Raw genomic sequence first — 23,863 nt, 5'->3', positions numbered from 1 at the left:
TGATCTGCCATAATCATCAGGGCGCGTTATAGTTTGGTGGGTTCGGTGCAACCATCACATACCTCCTGGGAATAGACCCTAGAATAGGTCAGACAGAATTCCAAGCAAAAGAAAGTGCCGCGGAACAGAGTTTTGGAGTTCTGCGGACTCTTTCGAAGGATTGGTGCCATCGAAATGACAGATCAGAACTTCGTATTTCTCTGTGCCAAGGTAGTTGATCTGCGAAATAGGGTTCGGTAAAGCTGTCTTTGCATGTTATGCAAATACCCGACCTGGGAAAAACCCTGGGGAAAGCTCGTAACGATTCCATACCGGATGTTTTGGGACCAATATCACAGCTCGCAAAGTCGAACTAATGGAAGATCGGCAATTACCCTGTTCCCCCAAAGAGCATTCCAGGGTTGGTTCAGGTCGCCAACAACGTAAGAGTATGACGGGGGTGGTTCTCTACTCTTGCATGGATTGGTCTAACGATTCGAAATAAGGAGCTGCATGGTCCGCGAAGCAGGACAGCCATTCATAAGATTGACAGAGGGTCAGAAATGGGAAGACTATGAGTCACCATCGTACCTCGCTTTTCTTCGCTTTGGAAGGGACACTTTGATCAACAGAATACGATGGTGACATTAATCGGCAATGGAACCATTATTGGTCTTGAATATCACTTTCTCACTTCCATTGCCTAGATACACCCGAGGGTAAGTACTAGCCCTGGAGAGTGGGAATTTGAGGAGTTGTCAGCTCATTTGGACCTCATAGCTTCAGTCGACATTGTCAAGGTTGATTATCATTCATGCCTACCTGCAAGAAAATCAAACATGCAGAACTCTGCTGCCTATATGGGCAAAAGCTCGCGACGTGAAAGCAAAGAGTACCAACGACGGATCTCCAAGCCAGTTCTGAGGTGCTTACGATGTCTTTTTCCTACACAGCGATGCATTTAAGTGTACGAAAGAGCACAATGCAAGTCTTATAGACGGAGAGAAACAAGTCAATTGACAAGACATAAGGAGCCCCTTTAGAAAAAGCCGTATCCCAACCGTGTAGACCGATCCCAATGCATAATATGAAAAGGTTCCATTGAACCTGTAGCCATGACCCGATCACATATGAAAAACAAGAATTCGAATGGCCCCAACCCATGCAAGATGCTAATAGTGACAAATACAAAGATAGAACAAAAAGGATATCACTGAAACAGCAACAGGAACAAGACTCTCCTCCAGAGGAAGCCGCAGTGAGTAAAGAAACATAGACACGAAGACAAAGTGTGAGGTTAAGCTGGGCATCAACCATGTGAAATGGGTGTTCGGGTGTGAATTTTTTTTTTCTTCTTTCTTTCTTTCTTTTTTTTCTCTTTCTGTTTTCATCGGCAGAGTGGATGCATCAGATGACCACTTCATCGAACGCTTCATGCAATGAAGGCGCGATCCAGCTGGCGCAGTGCCCTCGTGTCCTCGCCTCCGAATCCGATCTTCTCGTTAGGGATATCCCGTGGACCCTCAGCGAAAGAGCACGCGGCGGGGGTTCCGTTCGAGCTCGCGGCGGGGCCACCGGGAGAGGCAGTCGATGAGGAAAGAGGGGCCAGCCCTGCACCGTTCATTAATGAGCCAATGCCAGGAACTGCATTTCCAGCGCTCGTGGGATCGGAAGACTTTGGTGATGCGGCGATGGGGTTAAGAGAGGGCAGCGCGGCGGGATGCTCCTGCTTCGCCAGATGAGGGCTGTGCGCGTGGCCATTTGGCTGCGCCAGGGACTGGACTGGCACGCGCGGTGATGCCATGCGAGGGTCAACTAAAGTATGCCCGTAGACAGGCGGGGTGCGTTGCTCGTGAGCATGGGCCTGTGCCTGAGCCTGAGCTTGAGCCTGAGCCTGAGCATGAGCATGGGCGTGGGCTTGAGCATGGTCGTGTATTGAGCGCGGTGACCGGTTCATGTAGCTTGGTTGTTGTGTCGGTGGTCCAGCTGGAGGCAATGTTGATTCAATGTGAGGTGGTCGATCATACGGACTTGTCATCCCGTGTGGAGGGGGTGGGAGTGCACCACCATGTTGATGATGTGGAGGCTGATGATGTGGCGGGCCATAATGAGGATGTCCATTGGCACCTACCGGGGGCAGATAAGAAGGACCAGGGCCGTACTGAACCGAGACAGTCGGTGGTGTGGCTAGAGGGGTGGGCGGCCAAGCATAGGCAGGTGGGTATGGCTGTGTATGAGTGACGCGCGGGTATGCGCCGAGAGGATGGGGAGTTATGGGGTAGGCAGCGCCTTGCATAGGTCCACGGGTAACGACAGGGAGGTTTTGCTGATCGTTGACTGTTGACTCGGGATAGAGACCTTTCTGGGGGCGAACATGGCGCAGCGCAGGATCCGTAGTTGGTTGTTGTAAGTTAGCGGCCGAAGGGTGGGACCGTGAATAGTAGCTAATGAGATGCAGATGTTGACCGTTGGATGTTGTGATACTGAAAGACTGCTTCATCAAGCCATCTGGTTTGTAACGGTATCCATCTGGTCCCTCATCTGTTCCATCCGCGCGGTCATCGTCACTGCCCCGACTCTCAGGCGTTTTACCTCCTCGGGACGCAGAACCCTGAGAGACGCTACCACCTCCGCGCTTGCCTTCCATTTCACGATACGTCAAAAAGCTACCAGACACACGGCTGGCGCTCCATGACTTCCCATCGGTCCATCGCCGCATACCCGCTTCTCGCTCATCCCATACAAAGACCGAACCGGAACGGATTGATTGTCGCTCTTTCTCTGATAATCGTCTTTGCACGCGAGGTAAAAGGCCGATACGGCAAGCCTCAAAAAGAATAATAGCGTCCGCAGGTGTGCGAACGTGCCCGTAATACGTCTCCATCCAAGCTCTTGAGTCAACCCAACCCGGTTGATTAGGTCTGATTGCCAGGTTGAAGGATAGAAGGGGGGGTTTTTTAAAAGGAGTACGAAAGATGTCTGAAGAGGGAGTTAGATCTAAGGGAAAAGAAAAGAGGCGCAAGTGGAGAGGAAGAAAATAGGGTTCAGGTCCAAATATAAAAGGAACCAGGATCCGAGTCAGTATGGGGTATGTCGGCGTGGGTTGGTAAAGGCCGAGCTTTTACGTCACCCAAGACGGTTAGACCGGCCTTTTTTTTTTTTTTTTTCCTTTTTCTCTTTTTTTTCCTTTTTTGACTGATTCAAGACTTTGTCCTAAAATGGAAGAGGAAAAGAGAACTGCAGAGATTGATGTGGGCCAAGTGGGCTGGAAGGCGTAAGGATGCCGAATAGACAAGGGAGAGAGCCAAGGCTGAAAAGACACAAAGAGACAGATAGTGGGGGACCTACTTTATGACTCCACAAGGTTTATGAAGGAATGGCTTAGCTGTTCCTGTCTCGGGAACTTTTTGGAAATAAAAAAGGGAGAAATAGAGAAAGCTGGAAGAATAAGAGGGGGTAAAAAGAGAGAGAAAGGGGGAAAAAAAAAAAGGAAAGATCTTTCAATTAAATCCAAAAAGCTTTATAAGAAACAATGAAGAAATCATAAAAAGAAGGTTAAATAAGGGAAGCGGAGAGAAGAAGAGCGGGCCAAGCGATCCAAGCGAAAAGATCGAACGGAACTTGTTAAACGCCGAGCTTCCAAGAATGAGAGAATTATTAATTTATTAATTTACTTTATCTTATTACCTAGGTTCGGTAATACACAGAATAATGAATCTCTTTGAAATCCACTCGAACTATTTATGCATGGGAACCTTGGGAAAGGAGATGAGTCTCGACATGGGGCTGAAAGTGGCACGGCTATGGGTACAAAGGCTTCAATATTGTGTAGCCTAGGTAATTTATGTGTACATATGCAAAAAAATTAACCATATAATCACGTCATTTGATCCATGGATACCTAGGTATTTCATGTGAGCCTACCCAAATACTATATGGAATTTAGATTTCAATTCTCCTGTTACGGGGGGTGAAACAGTTTTCCGGATTGGCTAGTTAATTCCATGTTCTCTTGGCTCGGCTTTACGGGGTTTGAAAACCCTTGGAAAGCACCAAGGTTAATTTGGCCCCTTCCAAAGCCCCATTCCTGGTGATAGATTAAACTAAAAGGATGGAATAAAGGATCAGCATTAATAATAGATAGAGTATAATCTACTCCGTACTCTGTATGGTAATAATGTGTAAACAAAAATCATTACTAGGAAAAAAAAAATTTAAAAACTTTTTTTTTTTTTAAAAAAAAAAAGGCATACATAAAATGGTCTGTGTCAGAAAAGTGGCGCTCTGGTCGCAAAAAAAGGTTAGTGCGAACTCTTAAGCTTAATCCAACACGAGGAGGCCGGCGCTGAACTTTATGCTCGCTTAGAGACACCCCTCCACTTTGGTTTATTTTTATTCTTGGCAAAAGGGGGCTTCAATTCTATATTGTAGTGAAATCTTGGGGTTATCCTTCAGGCATAGACAACGTAGTCAAACACACATATTACCTTTCGGACATCCAATCGGACTTCGTACTGAAAGCCTCACTCCCAGTGGTTGCCATTCTTAGGTAAGAATGTCCCTACCAAGGAAAAGAAACAAACCCACTTGACTATCGAGATTTAGCACTCAATGCGACCGAGGATCCCCCATTGATTAATAATAGCCCAAACAGGGTTTGGGCGGTTCTGTCCGATGTTTATCCAGCACCCTATCCCTTGGCGGGCAAGTCTCATACGAGTCACATCCAAACAAGGTTGATCTTAGCGAATCTGGCCCCGGAGTATTTTTAATTTATATCCGATATCCGATATCTCATAGGTTAAAAATGATAAAAAGAAGCCACTGTGGCCACAGCCTCGTGACTCGTACTCGTATTAGGTCCAGTGACACGGTGTTTTGATTTTTACTGCGCTGACCATAAAGCTTGACAAGGTCCTAGCCCGGATCAAAGCAATGATGCAATTAAAAGAACACATGAACCAAAGAATGCAATGCACATACATACTCCATACGGGGTATTGTGGATAAGACAAGAAATCTCTAGGTTTCAATCCCGTTGAAGTACGTACATTGTTTGCGCGCGTAAAATGATGCACGGCAAGAGCTAAATAGGAAGCCACGTAACAGGATCGCCATGCGCAAGCATAGGGCGGGTTACTGCCAGCTATACTCCATCCTGGGCTATGTATTCGTTGGAAGTGCACTGCTTCGCATCTGACTTACATCGCTCGTGTTCGAGAATACCAATAAATAATAACTGCGAAACTGACATGATTCGTCAAGCTATCAAACTAACAAGCGGTCGGCCAAAACATGATTCGATGAATCATGTCCGCTGACACCTTGACTCAGCGATAAGGTTAGCTGGTCCGAGTCTGCGCTCCGTGCCGTTCATGTTCACCATGCAGTTAGCCTTGTATGTAATTAGCCTTGCAGGTGGACAGGGCCTCAACGTTCTAGATCCAATAGCGGACCCCCGTACATCGCATAAGGCGCGAAAGGTAGCAGAAACATTCGGAAATGCCTGCCATATTCATATTTTTGCAGAAATACTCCTCATTTCTTCCTAGCCATCTATGAACATTTGACCTTTGTGCTATAACTTTATTCTGATTCAATATGTCACGCACGGGCCAAATCATGCAAGCCAGTGGAAGCGTATCGCCAACGAAATCCCCCGTTGCACAAGGATCACTCTAATATGGTTCGGGGGAGCTGTTTAAGCTTGGCAGCTGATTTTCTCCTTGGCTCAGCCCTGATTCGGATTTGGAATTTAGAAGCCTAGGGGGTCCATGTGTTTATTTCAACAAAAGAGCATGGCACGAGCCGATGGTGTCAGCGTACTTCACACATACATTGTATCGCCTGCATTACATGTCTCACATGGCGCCGTCCTGTGTGACTAGATCATCACCGTCGTGACCCGGTTTTCCATCTACCAGGTCTATGGAGTGTGCAAGGTCGCACTGCTTCCTTGCTCTAGGTTCGATGGAATAAGAAATAAGGCTTGGGTGACCAAGGTATGGAAGATATAGTGTAGTGCGTATGATTTAACATGCAAGCTATAAGGATTAGCAGACTAATACTCCGTACAATTATGCTGTGTTCTTGTGCTGCCACAGGCAAAATTGTTTAACGGTTAATGATAGGCTACTGGGCAGTAATTGAGGTTAACTAGCAGGGCCCAAGTTTCAATCAGACCGACGCAGCTGATCATTATAATGTCCAAAAAGGAAGCTGGTATCGTTACATTTTTATCTCAATATTGGCTCTGCCTTGGTTATCTTCTAATCAACATGATAGGAACAAGCAACAAGAGCACAGATCACCACAGGTATTCCCTTTCCGAAAGCATCTAAGCATGTATAAAGTACAATCGCTTCATAATAGCGTAGAAGCTCAGGCCCCGACCGAATTTTTAATTCTGGAGATCGCCTGAGTCCACCATTACCAACTGTAATCCCGCAAGTCTTGCTATATTAGGATAGTGCGGTATCTCTCATTTGCCCCGGGCGGAAAATCATCTCCAGCTTATTAGGACATATGTATAGTCGTCCCCTAATTTACCCACATCTAAGGCATAGTAACACCAATGCCCTGATTCGGAGGTTTCTAATCAAAGAGATATACCTCGGTAACCATATACTTAACTTTAATATAGAAAAACAATATCGTGAATTTCGTATTCTCTTAAGGTCTATCCGGTTACCCGAAGACTCCTTTTTTGGAGTGGGTCCAGCTCCACATCTCGCTAACTATATCTCACCTGCTGATAGAGTACCCTTGCGGAATAAACCGACTGTTTCGCCGACCGTGGGTTGTGTGGGCCTTTTGCAACTGTATTCGTTAGCTGCTAATCTATTATTAATGGTCTCGGGCTACCTTCGGATTGTTGATGCACGCGGTTAGCTGAGGGTGTAACTCCGCTACACAGCATTTGCTTTCAAGAATAATCTCCGATCGATGATCCGACACGGGCGGCCTAACGTGATAAACAAGAGCCCCAAGCCAGCCAAGATATTTGAGTTTGATTCCTCCAGTCATAGACCAGAGCAACCGAATATAAGCCAGCTTACATCAAAGAACCCGTAACAGAATGGAAAATGACATGCGACTAATGCTTTTTGTATTGTCATGCATTCATTGCAACCCTGGAATTAAAGGTTGCCAAGAATTAATTTTGTGAAACGTCACACGAGCTTATCTCCACTAGCATAATTAAGGTATCCATTGTCTAGATGAATAGGGAATGTGCTGGAATGGCTAAAAGGCTTGGAATTACTTTTCTTTTTTACCATTTATTTTATTTTAATTTTATTATAATTCTCGTTTACAGTATTATGGTTATGGAGTATGTTTCATTGCATAGGGTCAAAGGGTTTCATTTTATTCTGGTCCAATGTTTGTATGTAATATTGACTTTTTAACTAACATATTCAACACATCATACTCCATAGCGGTCCAAGAAAAGGCAGTGCACCGACAAATGCTGGTGCCTACCCAAAAATGGCAAGAAACAACCCAGGTAATCTTGGGGCCAAGACTTTATGAATGCCAAGATTATGCCAACTTTGAGTGGTTAAAGTTCTGGCTGTCTGGAGGGGGGGCAATGTCATCGAAGTCTAAAATCCAGTTTCCCCTTGCGAACCATGGAAACTCTGGCTGCAGGTTTATGGTTAACGTTTATTCCGTACCTTTATTTTACTTAACTTTACTTTACTTTACCTAGACATTTCCAAGGTTCGAATTTGCTTTGACCCCATCTTACATAAACCATGTGGCGGAATGCATTATTCTTCTCGGGGAGTTTCTGGAGCCGAATACGAAGATTGATGTGTTTGAACTATGTAATATTGTCTTAGTCTTGGAAGGTGTAACCTTAACATCCTAGGTAGTAATCATCCTGGATTATCAATTACGGATCAATTACTCCGTACCCTACCCGTGCATACTAAAATAGTTGGATATTCCTGCGTGACGATTATGATTGCAAATCACATCTTCCTCCTGTAGGCTATCTGCAATGTGATACGTCAGGCAGGGATGCCCTGCTGCATGACTCGTACAACTCGTACTGCCCGAACTTCTTTTTGCTTATGCTTAACCCTGGTAAGGTTGGGGGCCCTTGGCCTGCTGATCCTGGCCCCCTTATTGGCAAGGAAGTCGTGCTCACTTTGTCAAAAGTCAAATATATTAATTCAAGGCTGTGTGCTTCCTTCAAAGTTTCTATGAGGCTGTACTCATCTTTCCCATACAATTCTAATCCCATGTTGATCTTTTTTATATTAACCATATAAACATTGCCTCTTACAATAATAATTCTTACGGACAAGTGGCAATACAAAGTCTATAGAATCTAAACCAAAACTAGAATGCTCGGCGTAAATAAGCGAGGTCCGAAATAAGGTAACTCATACTCCAAATCCACTCGGCGGACCACGTTTTCTCCTAATCAGGTACGCCGAGACCTCAATCGTCCTTGAATTCCATTGCCGTTGACCACAGCCGCCTCGCTGTCCTGTTTCCGAATTAGGGTTCCGATGTATCTACTTTTCCAGCAATCATGATCGTCCTACGTACTGCCCCAAGGGCTAGTGCCACCGACGCCCCATTTTTTTACATTTGGTCTGTGGGACGCCTCGTTTCCAGACTATAGTGCTTGGCTTTGCTTGGGGTCCGGACCTCCGGTGCATAAAATCAGGGATAAGATCTGCCGTACGGAGTACATGTCTTCCGTATACGGGTTGAGTTATACGCCAATATGCTACCCCAGCCATGTTGTATACTGTTGTATGTATGCATGTACAAAAACGTCCGGTCTACTCCATACAATATAGAGCTACTCTTATCGTGAAACGATCGTCTACGCCTGGCGCTCTGCTAATGCAGCAAGATCTGTGCCTTAATTTTATTCCTTCGGTCGCCAAGTTAAATCCGAGCACCCATTCCTTTCGTCCGTGCAGTGCTTGGTGCTTGTTAACGCCGTTCAACATATAATTTTTGCACTCTAGTTCCTCTAGGCTAACTCCTGGTTCCTTCGATTCTCAGCCCTGTCTTCGGACACAGATATCCAAAGTACGGAGTGTGGAGTAAGCATACGTAAATCCAACCCTGCGTTCAGACAGGTGTCATCATCTTTTGATATCATATAATGACGTCCGATCCCCTGTCTGGTATGAAGGCACTGGTGCCGGAAGTAGTATTTTCTCTCTAACTCCGTAGCATTCCTTCGGATTCTTAGCGTTTTGCGCTTCGTTCTGGCTTCTTCGGCCAACTGTCAAGGATTATTACTTGGCTGATTCGTGGACAGGGGCCAAATCCAATAATGGAAAAGGATTAGCTAGTTCGACCCAGTCACCGTCTTCTTTTTCGGCCGATTATCCGATCATTTCTCTTGAGCTCTGCGAGATCATTATTTAAAATTAGCATCTCGGACTAGCAAACAAGATAGGCAAAGCGGGTAAATCAATAAGCTCTATATATCCGTAGCCTCTTATAATCCGACGGTCTACGGAATCCTCCGTATTCCATATGAAGATGGGAATTTAGTTGCCAGTCATTTCCTCTTTTCTGTTGCCTTGGTCTGTTAGTCATAGAGTACATAAGCCCTGAAGGTGCCCATGTAGTACATATTTTTATAAATGTTGACTTTGGGGGCCTAATAATTGTGTGATGTTAAAGGAGAATAATACAATATACAAAGTAAGCTGAGCCGGGCACTACCGGTGAGTACCTACAAGCATACCTACAAGCATACCTACGGAGTACATATGTACAGGCTCTTTTTTTTAGCTTCAGATGGTAAGAGACTTGTATTTCCACTAGTCAAATTTGGGGGCATAGTGCCGCGGAGGCTCCGTTATACGGATGTCTGCGGATAACTCGCTCCTATCTTTTGTCCTATTCGGGAATCAATCGGCGACTTTGTTCCTAGCTTGTTGAGAATATAGTATAACTCCCCGTTTGATACGGAGTACAGAGCCCACTACTTCGGGTTTTTAGTATTGTCGATGGAGCAAGTCCAGCCCCAGTTATGAGTTACACAGTAGATCAGCTAATTGTGCTTAAGGTTGGGTTGTTTTCAAATATATCCCTATTCAAATATTTAGTTTTCATGCATATTATATTACAGATCTATCATACACTGGCCAAGTGATACCTCTGATAAGTATCAGCAATCAGCGCGACCGAAGTACCGCGGGAAGGATACGATATCCCGAACGCTGGAGACACCAGTCAAATATCCCAGGAATCGATCAAATCCGAGCCCAAAGCCTCCATGGGGAGCAGAGCCCCAGCGTCGGAGGTCAGCATACCATTGGAGGTGGCTCAGGTCCTCGTCGGGGGTGAGATGAGGATATAGCGATTCGCCTGAAGCTGGATCACCAGACTCGGGAATCTGTCGGGGCTTGATCATCCCGTGCTCCCGCATGTTCTGAATGAGATTGGGCAGGCGATGCTCGCGCAGGGAGCCCCCAGCGACTTCGCTGACTTCAGGGAGGAGCAGGTCGAAACATGCCACTGTCTCCCCAGGCGTGTTGCTGCCGTCGGCGGTCTGTGAAGGGGCCATATAGAACGGTTTGACGGATTTAGGGTAGTCCGTCACAAAGACGGGACGTCCTTGATGGAGCACCTCGACGATATACTTTTCATGCTCAAGTTGTAGACCTCCGTTCCATGTCGGGGAATGCTCAAATGATGCTCCGTCTTCGGTGACAGCACGCTGGAGCATCTCCACTGCTTGGGTATATGTGATGCGGTGCCATTTTGGTCCATCCATTAGATCAGTCCATCTTTTCCGTAGAGATCCCGTCTCCTCGCTAGCTTCCTGGCCTGGCTCGCCAGACCGCTTTGCCGACAAGATCTCTTGGCCCACAGGAGTATCATATAGACGACGCGTCAGATCGCGTAGCAGATGTTCGACTAAGCCAGTAAGCGAGTCAAGATCGGACATGAAATTGACCTCGGCTTCTAGCATGTAGAACTCGCTGAGGTGGCGTGGTGTATCGCTCTTCTCTGCCCGGAACACTGGTGTCAATGTCCAGACGTTGCCCAGCTCTGCCGCATACGCTTCAAGGTGAAGCTGCGACGATACTGTGAGGTATTTTGGCGCTCGGAAGAAATGCTCGTTCTCGGTGGTGGGTGTTGCAGCACCGCGCGGTGTCAGTGTAAAAGTTTCACCTGCGCCTTCACAATCCGAGGACGTTATAAGAGGAGGCTGAACTTGTGTGAAAGCTCCGTCCGGATGAGAGTGAAAGACATTGCCAAGTTGGAACATGCACTCGGATCGGAAGCGCGAAAGGAGAGAATTGAAGGGCGTTCGAATGCGAAGGTGTGGGATTTGACGCAGGAAGTCGGGGCTGTGGTACTTCTTCTGGATCGGAAACGTCTGCAGCCATAGGATATCGTGGTTAGTGTGAGGTTTGCGACAGGTGGGAAAAAGGTCTTGGACTTACCTCTGCGTCCGATGCGCCTACAACCTTAACATTGCTTGTTTGGAGCTCATGAGTTTGCTCTTTGCCCGGTGGGCAAGCTTTCCATATGCCCGATATTTCAATCGCAGTTCCAGTTGACAGACTAGAGAAAAAGCGTTCGAGTTAGTCTTCATGGACAAACAGGTCGAGGACCACAGGTCACGCGGTCGAGCATACTCTGCTGCTTGCGCGGGCTTCAGAATTGCCTGTAATGGCTCCACGGTCGAGCCATCTGATATTTCTGCGAACGCAAAGCGTTTCTGTTTCCGTACAGAGCGAATGAACCCATTCACTTTGACTTCTTGGTCCTCGAAACAGCAGACCCCACCGTTCTTGCTAGCTTGGAGGATCTGCGCGCATCGCACGATAGAGGGGCGGGAATTAATTGAGCTATGGGTAAGTCTGCCCACAGATGTGGCGAAGGTCCGCCGCCATATCTGCATTGCTGAAGGTGCTGTGGGTTGGATGATCGGGGAGTTCGGAGATTGCGGCCAGGAAACTTATCGGCGTTGATGTCGGTCCGATTAGCATTCTCAGCATTTACTACCTACAGGTATGTACATTATTAGAGGACATTGATTGTATTTATAGCACTAAATGTTGCGTTGGCTTCAAGATTTTTTTTCTTTTTCTTTTGGGAATCGAATTTGTGTCCCGAGGGCCACAAGGGCAGTTATATTGCTGACTAGCTATGAATGTTGCCGACCTCGGGAGTCTTCATGCAACAGTTTATATATAACGGGCCAATATATTTGTACACTCTCTTTTGACGAAGGTGGATATTCTAACTCCTTGTGCGATATATAGTATACTGAGGGTTCGAAACATCCATGGATAATTGGCCTAGCAACATTTGAAGTCATTACAGCAAAAAGTAAGATTTCAAAATTACCTAGAGTAAATAACGCTGCAAGAGTTCTGGTCAAGCTAAACTGTAGCCGAAGGAATGGCTGGGTCACTATATGACCCGAACAAAAAAAAAGCAAGCAAGTATTCCATGCCTCACTGCGAAGGCCGTCGTTCATAGATCAATCTTTCCTCTTCAATCATATCAATCGCATCCATGAGGACACCATTTGCCATAGCTGCATATACAGCCATTCTTGACCGTCCACCTTCTTGTCCAGCCCCGTACCCCATATCGACAAGAGCAGAGACACATCGTTCGATCGCCGCATCATCAGTCTCAGGAACATTGTCATCAAGAGTATGAGAGAGCTCGGCCGTCACCGTATCTTCCACCGGGAAGCTTCCGGGGATTTGCTCGCGAGAAGATGCAGCATTTCGTTCTCGTCTAGACAGCCGAGCCCACGTGTCTGTTTCGGCAGGGCCACGCGATCTATCACCAAGATTGCGCATACTTGCGGAATGCTTCAGGAATGACGACGGCCAGTTTGTGCAGCGTGCCGATGAGTTGGTTTATGAGTTTCTTGCTCGGTGGCTCGACGTTTCAATTTGGCCGCATACTGGTCATTGAGATCTATCGCTGGGCGCGCAGTCTCCTTGGCACCGGAAGAATGGCCGATTTGATCCCGCACTGCTTTGCTATGGTCGGAAGGTCGCCTGGCATCAACAACCGGCGACTGGTTTGCAAGAAGTTGGGCCTCCCATTGAGACACAGGTGGGAAACGAGACTCCGTATGCGAATACGAGGAAACACTTTGTCCACTCAATAGATCGTTATGCTGCGCGCTCGTCTCGGGTAAAAGCGAGGGAAAACGTGCGCTGAATGCAGGGTCGTCGCTTGGAGAGTCAAGTAGTGCGGAGAATTCCGTCTGAGGTTGATCATGATCAACATTTCGCGTGAGATCTACAAAACTGACAGACTTTCTCCGATTATCCGTACTGCCAGGCTTGGATGGACTCTTTTGTAGCTTGACAGCAAGCGGGGACGCAAACGGCGTCGATATGGTGCTGTCTCGTTCAGATGGATCTCGCTCAGATGGAGCATTGTTTACACCGCTCGTGTCAGCCAGAGGGCGGTCTGTCTGAGTATTGCGTGTGGTTGTACTGGCATTGGGTGAAATCTGTGCCGAACGCACACTTTCGATGGGGGGATGATACATAGGCTCAAGGTTTATCGAGTGACCGTCAATGACAGCACCTTGCAATGCCTCCATTGCAGCGAAAGCCGGATAATCCGAGGGGAAGTTCACATAGCCAAAGCCTGCATGTCTTCCTGATGCGGTATCTAGTGGGAGATCCACCTTGACAAGGAATCCCTTGGCAGCAAACACATCCTGTATCATCTTGTCGGTAACCTTGAAACCAACATTGCCAATGAACAAAGATTTAGTTGCTGAACTGTTCTTCGATTCTGTAGGCTTGACTTGTGATGTTTGTGTAGCATTCAACGGGCGATTGAATGCAGGAGGAGGCGGAGGAGGAGGAGGAGGAGGAGGAGGAGGCGCAGGTGGCCCTTGGGGCCAGTAAGCGAAATTCGGCAGCGATGCCGACGGTGGAGGAGGACAGGGAGGCGGGGGTGCGTTATAAGTGTTGAATGGATTCCAAAACGGAGCAGGCCATGTCGGAGGCGCCCAATGATTTGGGCGAGCAGATGTGGGTTGACCAGGACGACTTTGGATGGGGGGCACTCCTGCTTGTGCAGCATTAGATGGGTTCGATTGGCCTGGGTCTGCTGTGGATTTCTCATTTCTGGCTGTCGGGCCTGAGCTCTGGGGATACAGAGTGGCCGGAGCCGCAGCTTCATTTCTTGCAGTAGTGTTGAAGAACGGCTCGGATGCTCTAGGGTTTGGCGCCTCAGAAGTTGAGGTCGCTGTAGGGGCTGTTGACCCAGCACGACCAAACTCGTTCTCAAATGCGGCAAATAGTGTCCTTCCGACCTCGTTAAGTTCGGAGGCCATCATACGAAAGCCATCAGCGGCATTTTCAGCGACAGGTCTTCCTGCTTGGAAGGCATCTTCTGCCATTTGCCTTCCGCCATCTGGAAGATTATTAAAAGCGGTTCTTAGGTGAGCCTCAACAGTGGCGAGTAGTGTCCGCAATGACGCCTCCACGTTCTCAGGCAGAGATCTCTGTGCAGCCTCAAATTGTCTCTGAGCATTCTGTAGTTGCCGCTGTAGTTCAGGCATTTTGTTTCTCCATTCAGATTGTACCATACTAGCGCCGTTGATCAGCTGGTCTAGAACCTGTGCCGCTAAAATCTCAACGGGATGAGGGGATCGCCCTGAGTTTGTGTTGGCCGATGGCTCATTAGTCGGTGATGAGTTAGGCTGAGGTATTCTACTCTCCGAGGACTCAGAAGAATTGAGCATCTCTGCTAGCTCAGCCTCGAATGCTTCCATAAGAGGCCGAGGCTGGTCCCCAGATATCAGTGGCGGGGTTGAAATACGAGGAACAGTGACTCCATGTTGCTCTTCAAGGACAGTAGCCTTAGAAGGAGCTCGCGTGTCGTTCTTCTCACTGGCCGAGCCTTGTTTTGGAACGTTGTCCTCAAACCGTTTCCACAACTCGGTCACAGAGTTTGATCGACGAATATCAAATATGTGCATCGGACTGATGCCATCGGGAGAAAGCTCGACGGATTCAAGCTGTGTATTAATGTCTAGGGGCTCCTCAAGGCGCTGAGAAAGCTCGAGAGCGGATCCAACCTAAGGGAAATGGTGAGATTTTGATGATAGATAGCCGATAGATTGCTATAAACTTACGGTGATTGTTTCGTCATCATCATCGTCATCCATATAAGTCAACCTTGCGCGGGGATGGTTCGACGCTAAATCATCGTAATCTGTAGCAGAGATCTGGACCACTCCCGCAGAAGGACGAGAATCCGCAAGCTGCTCTGGTTGGTGCTGAGTGGATACCCGAAGGTTTCTGATTTGGAAGGGCTTCAACATCGTGGAGAAGATGCACTGTGAGCCCTGCGGATCGGGAACACAAACAGGTGGGGCGGTGTTACAGAATAGAAAACCAAGAAATGATAAACTAGAGTTGATAGAGTTGAAGATATGAAATGGTTTGGAATTATGATGCCTCTGGGGCTTCGAGACGGGGAGTGTATTAAACGGGAAAAAAAAATCACGAGATTCAATATGTATGTTGCTGCCTGTGGCAACACTTTCAAATTTTTTTTTTCGAGTTTCGGATCTTCCAGATACAAGGAATGGGACAAGGGATTTAAGAAATTCAAGAAATCCCCAAAAAGTACATGGGGGTGTTTCAGGCAACAGGATAAAGAGAGCATGAGAGCATGAGAGCATGATGAAGCTCTCTGGAGGATCCCCGCTCCGATCACATGACATTCTATTTCCGCCTGGACTTTGAGGCGTCAACCCTGACTTGAATTGCATTGAATCAATTGAATGGACGAATAATACTAATTGAGACCTCGGGAATTATGTCCACATAACGTCGCCCAACTTTTGCGCGACCGTGTCCACTCGTTTCATCTACCTCTAGCTCTCATTTCCAAGATACTACCAATGGCTGGTCCATTGGAGACGGTACATCGCATGAACGCTCCCGAAACCTAGCATTCCGACAACTTCGATATCACGTCGCGCCGCTCGAATCTCCATAGATATCGATGGCGACCCCGAAGTCTGCGCCATTGCAGACTCCAGCCGATCGCAACGTGAACAACGTCGTATTGGGCGATCTCTTGTTCAAGCCATGGAACCAATCCATCTACCCTGAAGACCTCGTCGCCAAGGATGCTGATCGACTCTACGTCTGCCGCTGGTGCTTTCGATACTCATGTGACGTGGATATCTTTGAGGAACACAAACGCGCCTGTGAGCATCGCATAACCCCACCAGGGACGAAAGTCTACGACCATGGCGGGTACGCAGTGTGGGAGGTTGATGGGCAAAACCACAAACTTTTCGGACAGAATTTGTCCCTTTTCGCGAAACTCTTCCTCGACCACAAGACAGTCTTTTTCGATGTCGCAACCTTCCTGTACTACATCCTCACTTTCACCGACCCGGATGACTCCGACAGTTACTACGTGCTCGGGTTCTTCTCAAAAGAGAAACTCTCATGGGATGCGAACAATCTTGCTTGCATTCTGATCTTCCCGCCTTATCAACACAAGCAGCTTGGGAAGTTGTTGATGGGGGTCAGCTACAAGCTCAGCGGGTGGGACTCCAATCGTGGGTGCATCGGTGGACCAGAGAAGCCGCTGAGTGAGCTGGGCCACAAAAGCTATGTCCGCTTTTGGGCCGAACGGATTGCCCGATTCTTACTCCGTGGCAAACCTAGCAGCAGCTCCCTTGAACCCGACCAACTGAAGCCCAGCTCAACCCCTAAAGGCTCCCGCAAGAGACCCTTGCGCGAGACCATTACCGTTGAAGAACTTGGCCTGGGAACCGGTATGTTGACCGAGGACGTGATTACTGCACTCAAGAGCATGGGGCTGTTCGAACCCCAAGCCACCCCCAAAAAACGTAAATCTACCCGTACAGCTGTGGAGGACAATACCACACCACCAGGTCAAATGGTCACCATTTGCAAATCTGATGTGTGGGAGTGGGCTCAGACACACCATCTCTCCCTGGACGACCCAGTCAGGGAAGAAGGCTTTGAGGGACTCTGGCCCCCCGAGAATGTATCTGATGGGGACCAAAGCGTTACCTCAGAAGAAGACTGATTATCCCGACGAGACAGCTTCGAAGGTTCCCAGTTTATGTACGATAGCGCTGATTACTGTATTTCCATTTAACGACGACAATGAGAAGCAACGTGAAGTTTGTGTGCATTTTTGAATAGATTAGCTTGCCCCCAACTTTATGAGGGAATCAAGTCTTTAACCCTTTAAACTTTACATGAACCGCCTGACTTCGTAAATGAGAAAGTGCATTACTCTTCCTGACCACCGGGCCCACCGGCACCGGCTTTACCCATCTGTCGAGCCTTCAGTAGCTCATCGCACAGAAGGAGGTTAGATGCGATGCCCGTGCTGGAAGCGATGCAGTTGCGCAGAACACGGAAGGAATCGAAGACACCCGCTTGGACGGGATCCATGGGTTCGCCAGTGACCAGATCCAAACCGACAGTGTTACCATCAATTGCCTCATCGTGAAGAGCAGCCAGCGAATCCTGGATATCGTGGCCTGAGTTGGCAGCAAGAGTTTTAGGAATGATCAGAAGGGCATCGGCGAACGCACCAACACCCCACTTGGCCTTACCCTTGACGGTCTTGGTGAAGGCCTGGGACTGCAGGTGTGCGGCACAAGCAACTTGGAATGCACCAGCTCCGGGAATGACGCAGCCATCGACAATGGTGTTGTAGACTGAGCGCAGACCATCACGAACGGCATCCTTAACCTGGGTGATGGTGTGTCCATTAGGACCCTTAATGAGGATAGTCACAGACTTAGGATCCCTGACCTCTTCAATAAAAGTGAACTTTTCCTCACCAAGCTGGTGCTCGTAGACCAGACCAGCCCACCCAAGAACATCGGGAGACAAATCCTCAACACTGTTCTGAGCAGTTCCACCGCAGACTAGTTGCAAACGCTCCATGTTTCTGCGCTTGGCTCTTCGCAGAGCGAAAATGCCGTTCTTAACGAGAACATCCAAGCTGAGGGGATCGATACCCTTCTGGTTGATGATAACGAATCCCTTGTTGGGGTCGTTTCCACAAACCTCCTTCTTGAGGTCCACAATCTTCTGCAGCTTCGCATCCACGAACTTGCGCTCACTCTCAACCAGCTTATCTCTCTGCTCGGCGTTGGAGTAGTAGAACCCGGAGTTAATTTCGGACTTTTCGTACTCCAGACTGACGTTCAATGTGAGAATGAAAGCGTTCTCCACCCGCTTGGGCATGTCGGGGTGTCTGGCACCGTGGTCCAAAGCAAGACCACGAATAAGCTGGGTATCCGATGACGACCGGTGCTGCATCGTCATAATCTCAACCATGTGCAAATCGGGCTTCTCAGGGGCTTTGTGGATAGCGAGCACGGCATCAACAATGTCGGGGGTAAGCTTCTCAGCGAGGGCACCGCCAAGCTTGGTGGAGAGGGAGGTACGGGCGACAGAAAGCAACAGCTCTCGGTCAATAGAACGCTCGAGCTTGAAGTTTTCAAGGAACTGTGCGTAATGTGTTAGAATCCATCTCCAGATTTTGACTTTCAATCTCCATTACATACCTTCAAGGCCTCAGTCTTAGCAATCTCGTAGCCGTCGGTGATAACACGGGGGTGCAGACCCTCCGAGATGTGACGCTCCGCCTGCTTCAAAAGCTCTCCCACCAGCAGAACGACAGATGTTGTTCCATCACCGGTAATATCATCTTGTGCGGTCGCAGCGCGAGCGATCATAACCTTTCCACTTCATCAGCAACATGTAGGAGAGTTTCGAGGTAATTCCATCTTACAGCCGTAGGGTTTTGAATTTGCTGTTAGAGGTTAGCTCAGAAGCTCCAAGTGCTGTGATTTTGGGGGGCAGAACGAACCATCTCTCGCAACAAAACGTTTCCATCCTTGGTCAATTTGATCTATCGTAGCAACTCTGTATTAGGAAAGGGATGTTTCGTGCCAATCGAGCGGAATTGGGGATTGCATACTGCGCCTGCACCATCAACCAGCCTAAGTTTTGTCAGCTCCGTCGCCTTTGTATGAGGTGTATTCGTAGGAAACTCACATCTTGAGAGTTCCCGAAGGACCCAGGTTGGACTTGAGAACATCTTGAAGACCTTCACCGGCACCGATGTTCACCTTCAAGGCCTCTCCTCTCCGCTGCGTGAAATGTTAGTGTGCGGGCATATCATTGAGGGGCCATCTGGGAATATTTTCCATACCCTCGACTCCGCCTTGGGGTTAAGTAGTTGAGTTGCAGACATCTCCCAGGTAATGAATGACAGGGTATCACGTCCAATAACTCAAAAATATTAAATTAAGGGATGGTAGAGCGCTTGTTCCACGTTAGGTCCGCGGCCAAAAAGCCCACATTCAATCATCCATATGATCACGTGGTTATATCAGCGGGCCGGGTAAACGTCTACTCCGATGCGTACCGTCACACCTCCGGTTCGGTGCCTTAGGATTCGCACTAGCGGCAAGAAAAAAAAATTGTCCATTTCCAGCCGTCGCCAACCTCACCAGAGACCCATCAAATTGCACTTTGCGAGGTTTTCTGGCCGGTGTTACAAGTTTTTATCATTATCTTGTGATTGACCTTGGATTGGCGCTAACACGATGGCCGATTTCCTACTTTTTGAGGGCCCTATGGGTTACTCACTTTTCAAGGTCGCCCACCAGGGTGACTCTGTCGGCAATTCCTTGAAGGAAGTCCAGGAGGGTGTTAATGACCTTGCTAAGTTCGGCAAGATGGTCGAGCTTTCGAGTTTCCTGCCTTTCGAGTACGCTTTCTCAGTCTAAATGAAAAGGTTTTCATTTTTCATCGCCGACTAACAAATTGTAGGAACAACAAGCAGGCTCTTGGAGAAATCAATGATATCTCCGAAGGTGTCGCATCCGAGACTCTAGTTTCTTTCCTTGAATTGAACCTCCCCAAGCCGAACAAGAAGAAGAAGGTGGTCCTGGGTCTTGCCGACAAGGCTCTGGCAGGAAGCATCAAGTCCGCTTTCTCATTCGTGGACTGTGAGACTGGTGATACCAGCGAGGTCGTCCAGGATCTTCTCCGTGGTATCCGTCTTCACGCTAGCAAGCTTCTCAAGCAGCTGCGCGATGGTGACATGGACACCGCCCAGCTCGGTCTCGGTCACGCTTACTCACGTGCTAAGGTAAAGTTCTCCGTCCAGCGTGACGACAACCACATCATCCAGGCTATCGCCATCCTGGATCAGCTCGACAAGGCCATCAACACCTTCTCCATGAGAGTCCGCGAATGGTACTCGTGGCACTTCCCCGAGCTCGTCAAGATTGTCTCCGACAACCAGCGCTACGCCGAGCTCGCCCTCTTCATTAAGGACAAGCAAACCCTGACCAGCGAAAGCCTGCACGACATTGCCGCCCTTGTTGAGGATGATGAGGCTGTTGCCCAGAGCATTATTGATGCCGCTAAGACTAGTATGGGTCAAGAGATCTCCGAGTCTGACATGGAGAATGTGGTATCCTTCGCCGAGCGCGTTGTCAAGCTCGCCAAGTACCGCAAGTCTCTCTACGCTTACCTTGTTTCCAAGATGAGCGTCGTCGCGCCTAACCTCGCCGCCCTCATCGGTGAGGTCGTCGGTGCCCGTCTGATCTCCCACGCCGGTAGCTTGACCAACCTTTCCAAGTACCCCGCCTCTACCGTTCAGATTCTTGGTGCCGAGAAGGCTCTTTTCCGTGCCTTGAAGACCAAGGGAAACACCCCCAAGTACGGTCTGCTGTACCACTCTTCCTTCATCGGCCGCGCTGGCCCCAAGAACAAGGGCAGAATCTCCCGTTTCCTTGCCAACAAGTGTTCCATTGCTTCCCGCATTGATAACTTCTCCGAGGAGCCTAACACCAAGTTCGGTGAGGCCCTGAAGAGCCAGGTTGAGGAGCGCCTGGAGTTCTACACCTCCGGCGCTGCCCCTACCAAGAACGAGGTCGCCATGGTATGTTGAACTATAGATACCCTACTAAGTGGACAAACCGATGCTAATATTTTACAGAAAAATGCCATGGATGCCGTGCTGGCTGACCTTGATGTCGATGCCGACAAGAGCGATGCGGAGATGGAGGATGCCGAAGTTGCTGAGGCTAAGGAGGAGAAGAAGGAGAAGAAGGAGAAGAAAGAAAAGAAGGAGAAGAAGGAAAAGAAGGAAAAGAAAGAGAAGAGAAAGTCCGTGGGTGAGGGCGAGTCCGACAAGAAGAAGAAGCGCAAGCACGATACGGATGCCGAGCCCTCCAAGAAGAAGCAAAAGGCCTAGATGCGCAATGTGTTTGGACTTGGGAGTCTTCGTCATGGCGTTAGGTTTTGCTTTTGTCTTCATGACTCGATTGGTACGGCTTGCAGGTATTTGTAAATTATTACCAGGCCTTTTGCCTCAGCAGCTCTGACTATCGCTGCTCTGATATTTTTCAATTAAGTGTTTTAAGTTGTTTGTCATGTGGTCACTGTCTTGTGTACGGAGTAGGTGATTTCCAGTCTCAAAGAAACCTATTTTTATTCCTTGTAGAAATAGAAAGACAAAAAGAGACTAAAAATAATCCCTTGATGTATACATATTGTATGCGCGGTCAATTTAGTGGCGATCATTGTACAGACGTACCCCACAGTCAGATTCAATGCCGAATGTCCAAGAGCAAAACCCCTCTCAGCCCTGACCTCCGCCGCTCGCGGGCTCTGCAGAATGAATAGTCTCGTCTCCTGAGACCAACTTGGTGGTGGATACCCTATTTATTTACAAATGAGACCCATCGGGTTGCTCGGTGACGTCCCCACTACGTCTGTTTTCAGTATGATGCCAACAGGCTTACCTTCATCTTTCTCTCCAAAGCGCAAACGAGAGGCCTCTGAATCAGACTGCTATAGCCCTTCGGCGTCACCCACTTCGATAGCTTCTATTGACAGTATTCAAGAAGTTTCACTTCAGGACGAGGACGAGCTGGAAAGCTACAGTCCTCGCACTGCAGTAGCTGGACGATTCGGAGAGTTAGCGATCCGTGGCGATCTTGTTCCGGACCCTGGAAGCTTGACTGGCAACCCACGGCGAGGATCTTCGGCTCCATCGGCACAGAAAGCATGCGAGCCTGATAGACACGAGCTCAAGAATATGCCTGAAGCCTTACCGGACACTAGCAACGAACCCGGTGACCGCCAAGCGCCGCGATTCGAGCCGCCCGCAACACAGGATCCGACTTCCTTGCCAAAATCCCCTTCAAAGAAGAAGTCTGCAACTTTCTCTCGCAAGAATTTAAATCCCTCGTCACCATCTAAACGCAAACAACGACTATCCCCTCCTCTTGCGAACACTCCATCTGAAGAAGACCCGCTTGTATGGCATGATTCAGAAATAACAGGCCACAATCCATCTGACCCGACGGATGATGGATATGGAATCAACGGCATAGGCTTCAAGCCCACCGCCTCAATTGCGTGGGAAAGATCACAGAAGCGACAAAAGCAAGTGGCAGAATGGAAGAATCGCGAAGCCCGGGAGGCTCGTGAGAGACGACGCGAAAGGAGGAGGGATGGCGTTGGCCAGGATAACTTGCGCGGCATAAACGAAGGTGCAATTCAGAAGCGGGTGAAATTCAATTGCTAGCGAGGCAAGCATGGCTGCGCAATGTGCAGCTGCATTGTGGATATCTTTCGGCGTTTCTCTCTTGAAGGGCAGGCGTATGGGCAGTTTCTTCTTTTTCTCTCTTTTTCTCTTTTTCTTTTCGGACACATGGGGGAATCCAACTATGATTGATTGGACGATATGAACTTTGCAGAGAGCTATGATACACAGAGATGACTTATGACATGACGTCGATCACCACTTGGTCTTGATCTATCGATCGGAATATACAGTTTTCCAAACACCTCATGAACTCCACGACTCCTTTTCATGAATCAACAGCACTACCAGAATTTGTAGTTGGAGGGATTGGTCCAACTCTTGCTCTTCCTTTCCTCCTCGGCAAGACGCGCGCGCAATGCCGCTTCCTCCTCTGCCGCATCCTTCTCCCGTTGTTTCTTGGCCTTCAATTGGTTCATCATATCGAGCGCTTCTGCCATGCCACTCAATTCGTTATTTCGTCGCCAGCGGCAGTATTCATATGAGGCCAATGAACTGATCGCAAACATGCCAACAGCCCAGTTTGCAGCAGACCATAGATAGTACCGTCCTGCATGCACATATTAGCCCCATGATTCAAGTGCTCCATTACCAAAAGATTGCAGATATACCTTTGAGCACACCTCGCAGACCACCAACTCCAAATCCGACGCCAATGCCAGTCAACAAGGATTCCCGAGCACACGGTCTTTTGTGAAGGGTGGTCATTTCGGAGACCGGGAATGTTCCAATAATTTCGGAGTATGATACATCCTTAGGATTCTTGCCTCGGGGTTTATAGGTTGCTTTGGCGAGCGCGTTCGCGGGTTCTTCAGGGTTTCCGAAGGCATCCCATAGCTTTCCAGTCTGTGACTGAGACGGAGTGTGTTTCGGTTTCTGCGAATCGGCCAGGTCGTTGGGAGTTTGTGTATTGTTTCCAGCCTCCGGGAGAGTCCCGGACTCTTGTGAGTCTTCCGCCATAGTTGTGTAGGGTAAATTGCGTCCACGGGTCTAGATTTCCCTTACTGTCTTCATCCGCTATTGAAGAAGATCATCAATATCGGAGGAATAAATAATCCGGACTTGGCCACCGAAATGGATAGTTATTCCGGAAAGCTGACTAACACTTGAGACGCGGTACGCGAACGCGTCGTGACCGTCGATGGGTTTGATTAGAGCAGATCGTAGGCCATTGCTGGACCCTCCTAGAGGCACAATTAGCCCCAGTACCAGATCTCATTCTATTTGTGCCCATCTACACTTTCCCTTCTTT

The 23,863-nt window shown here is 48.4% G+C and overlaps 8 protein-coding genes across 8 annotated transcripts; 3 read left to right on the top strand and 5 right to left on the bottom strand.

Annotated features, from left to right (window-relative positions):
• Positions 1–1,411: 1,411 nt before the first annotated feature.
• Positions 1,412–2,863, bottom strand: N7519_002783 (camp independent regulatory protein; the record flags this gene model as incomplete). The annotated part of the gene is made up of 1 exon (XM_057289561.1): positions 1,412–2,863. The coding sequence occupies one exon, from the start codon at positions 2,861–2,863 to the stop codon at positions 1,412–1,414; it is 1,452 nt and encodes a 483-aa protein (XP_057150763.1).
• Positions 2,864–10,132: 7,269 nt separating this feature from the next.
• Positions 10,133–11,878, bottom strand: N7519_002782 (asparagine--tRNA ligase SLM5; the record flags this gene model as incomplete). The annotated part of the gene is made up of 3 exons (XM_057289560.1): positions 10,133–11,350; positions 11,418–11,538; positions 11,613–11,878. The coding sequence occupies 3 exons, from the start codon at positions 11,876–11,878 to the stop codon at positions 10,133–10,135; spliced, it is 1,605 nt and encodes a 534-aa protein (XP_057150762.1).
• A 559-nt stretch (positions 11,879–12,437) lies between these two features.
• N7519_002781 (RNA recognition motif domain-containing protein) lies at positions 12,438–15,292 on the bottom strand (the record flags this gene model as incomplete). Its single annotated transcript, XM_057289559.1, has 3 exons — positions 12,438–12,795; positions 12,903–15,046; positions 15,104–15,292. The coding sequence occupies 3 exons, from the start codon at positions 15,290–15,292 to the stop codon at positions 12,438–12,440; spliced, it is 2,691 nt and encodes an 896-aa protein (XP_057150761.1).
• Positions 15,293–15,981: 689 nt separating this feature from the next.
• On the top strand, positions 15,982–17,046 carry N7519_002780 (putative histone acetyltransferase (MysT1); the record flags this gene model as incomplete). The annotated part of the gene is made up of 1 exon (XM_057289558.1): positions 15,982–17,046. The coding sequence occupies one exon, from the start codon at positions 15,982–15,984 to the stop codon at positions 17,044–17,046; it is 1,065 nt and encodes a 354-aa protein (XP_057150760.1).
• A 209-nt stretch (positions 17,047–17,255) lies between these two features.
• Positions 17,256–19,313, bottom strand: N7519_002779 (chaperonin-containing T-complex subunit CCT6; the record flags this gene model as incomplete). Its single annotated transcript, XM_057289557.1, has 7 exons — positions 19,198–19,313; positions 19,041–19,135; positions 18,964–18,985; positions 18,853–18,894; positions 18,775–18,795; positions 18,548–18,721; positions 17,256–18,488 (listed from the first exon to the last, which is right to left on the bottom strand). Exons 1-7 carry the CDS (start codon positions 19,237–19,239, stop codon positions 17,256–17,258), a joined length of 1,629 nt encoding a protein of 542 aa, XP_057150759.1. The 5' UTR covers positions 19,240–19,313.
• Positions 19,314–19,521: 208 nt separating this feature from the next.
• sik1 (snoRNP complex protein NOP56) lies at positions 19,522–21,255 on the top strand (the record flags this gene model as incomplete). Its single annotated transcript, XM_057289556.1, has 3 exons — positions 19,522–19,758; positions 19,821–20,940; positions 20,998–21,255. The coding sequence occupies exons 1-3, from the start codon at positions 19,595–19,597 to the stop codon at positions 21,253–21,255; spliced, it is 1,542 nt and encodes a 513-aa protein (XP_057150758.1). The 5' UTR covers positions 19,522–19,594.
• A 480-nt stretch (positions 21,256–21,735) lies between these two features.
• N7519_002777 (uncharacterized protein) lies at positions 21,736–22,593 on the top strand (the record flags this gene model as incomplete). The annotated part of the gene is made up of 1 exon (XM_057289555.1): positions 21,736–22,593. One exon carries the CDS (start codon positions 21,736–21,738, stop codon positions 22,591–22,593), a length of 858 nt encoding a protein of 285 aa, XP_057150757.1.
• A 302-nt stretch (positions 22,594–22,895) lies between these two features.
• Positions 22,896–23,571, bottom strand: N7519_002776 (uncharacterized protein; the record flags this gene model as incomplete). Its single annotated transcript, XM_057289554.1, has 2 exons — positions 22,896–23,161; positions 23,223–23,571. The coding sequence occupies 2 exons, from the start codon at positions 23,569–23,571 to the stop codon at positions 22,896–22,898; spliced, it is 615 nt and encodes a 204-aa protein (XP_057150756.1).
• Between the last annotated feature and the right edge of the window lie 292 nt (positions 23,572–23,863).

This window comes from Penicillium mononematosum (assembly GCF_028829835.1).
Source record: "Penicillium mononematosum strain IBT 11891 chromosome Unknown utg000002l:1.0-8112719.0:1.0-8118358.0, whole genome shotgun sequence".
Lineage (NCBI taxonomy): Eukaryota > Fungi > Ascomycota > Eurotiomycetes > Eurotiales > Aspergillaceae > Penicillium > Penicillium mononematosum.
The sequence above is the reverse complement of the archived record's forward strand: the minus strand, read 5'-3'. Positions and strand labels throughout refer to the sequence as shown.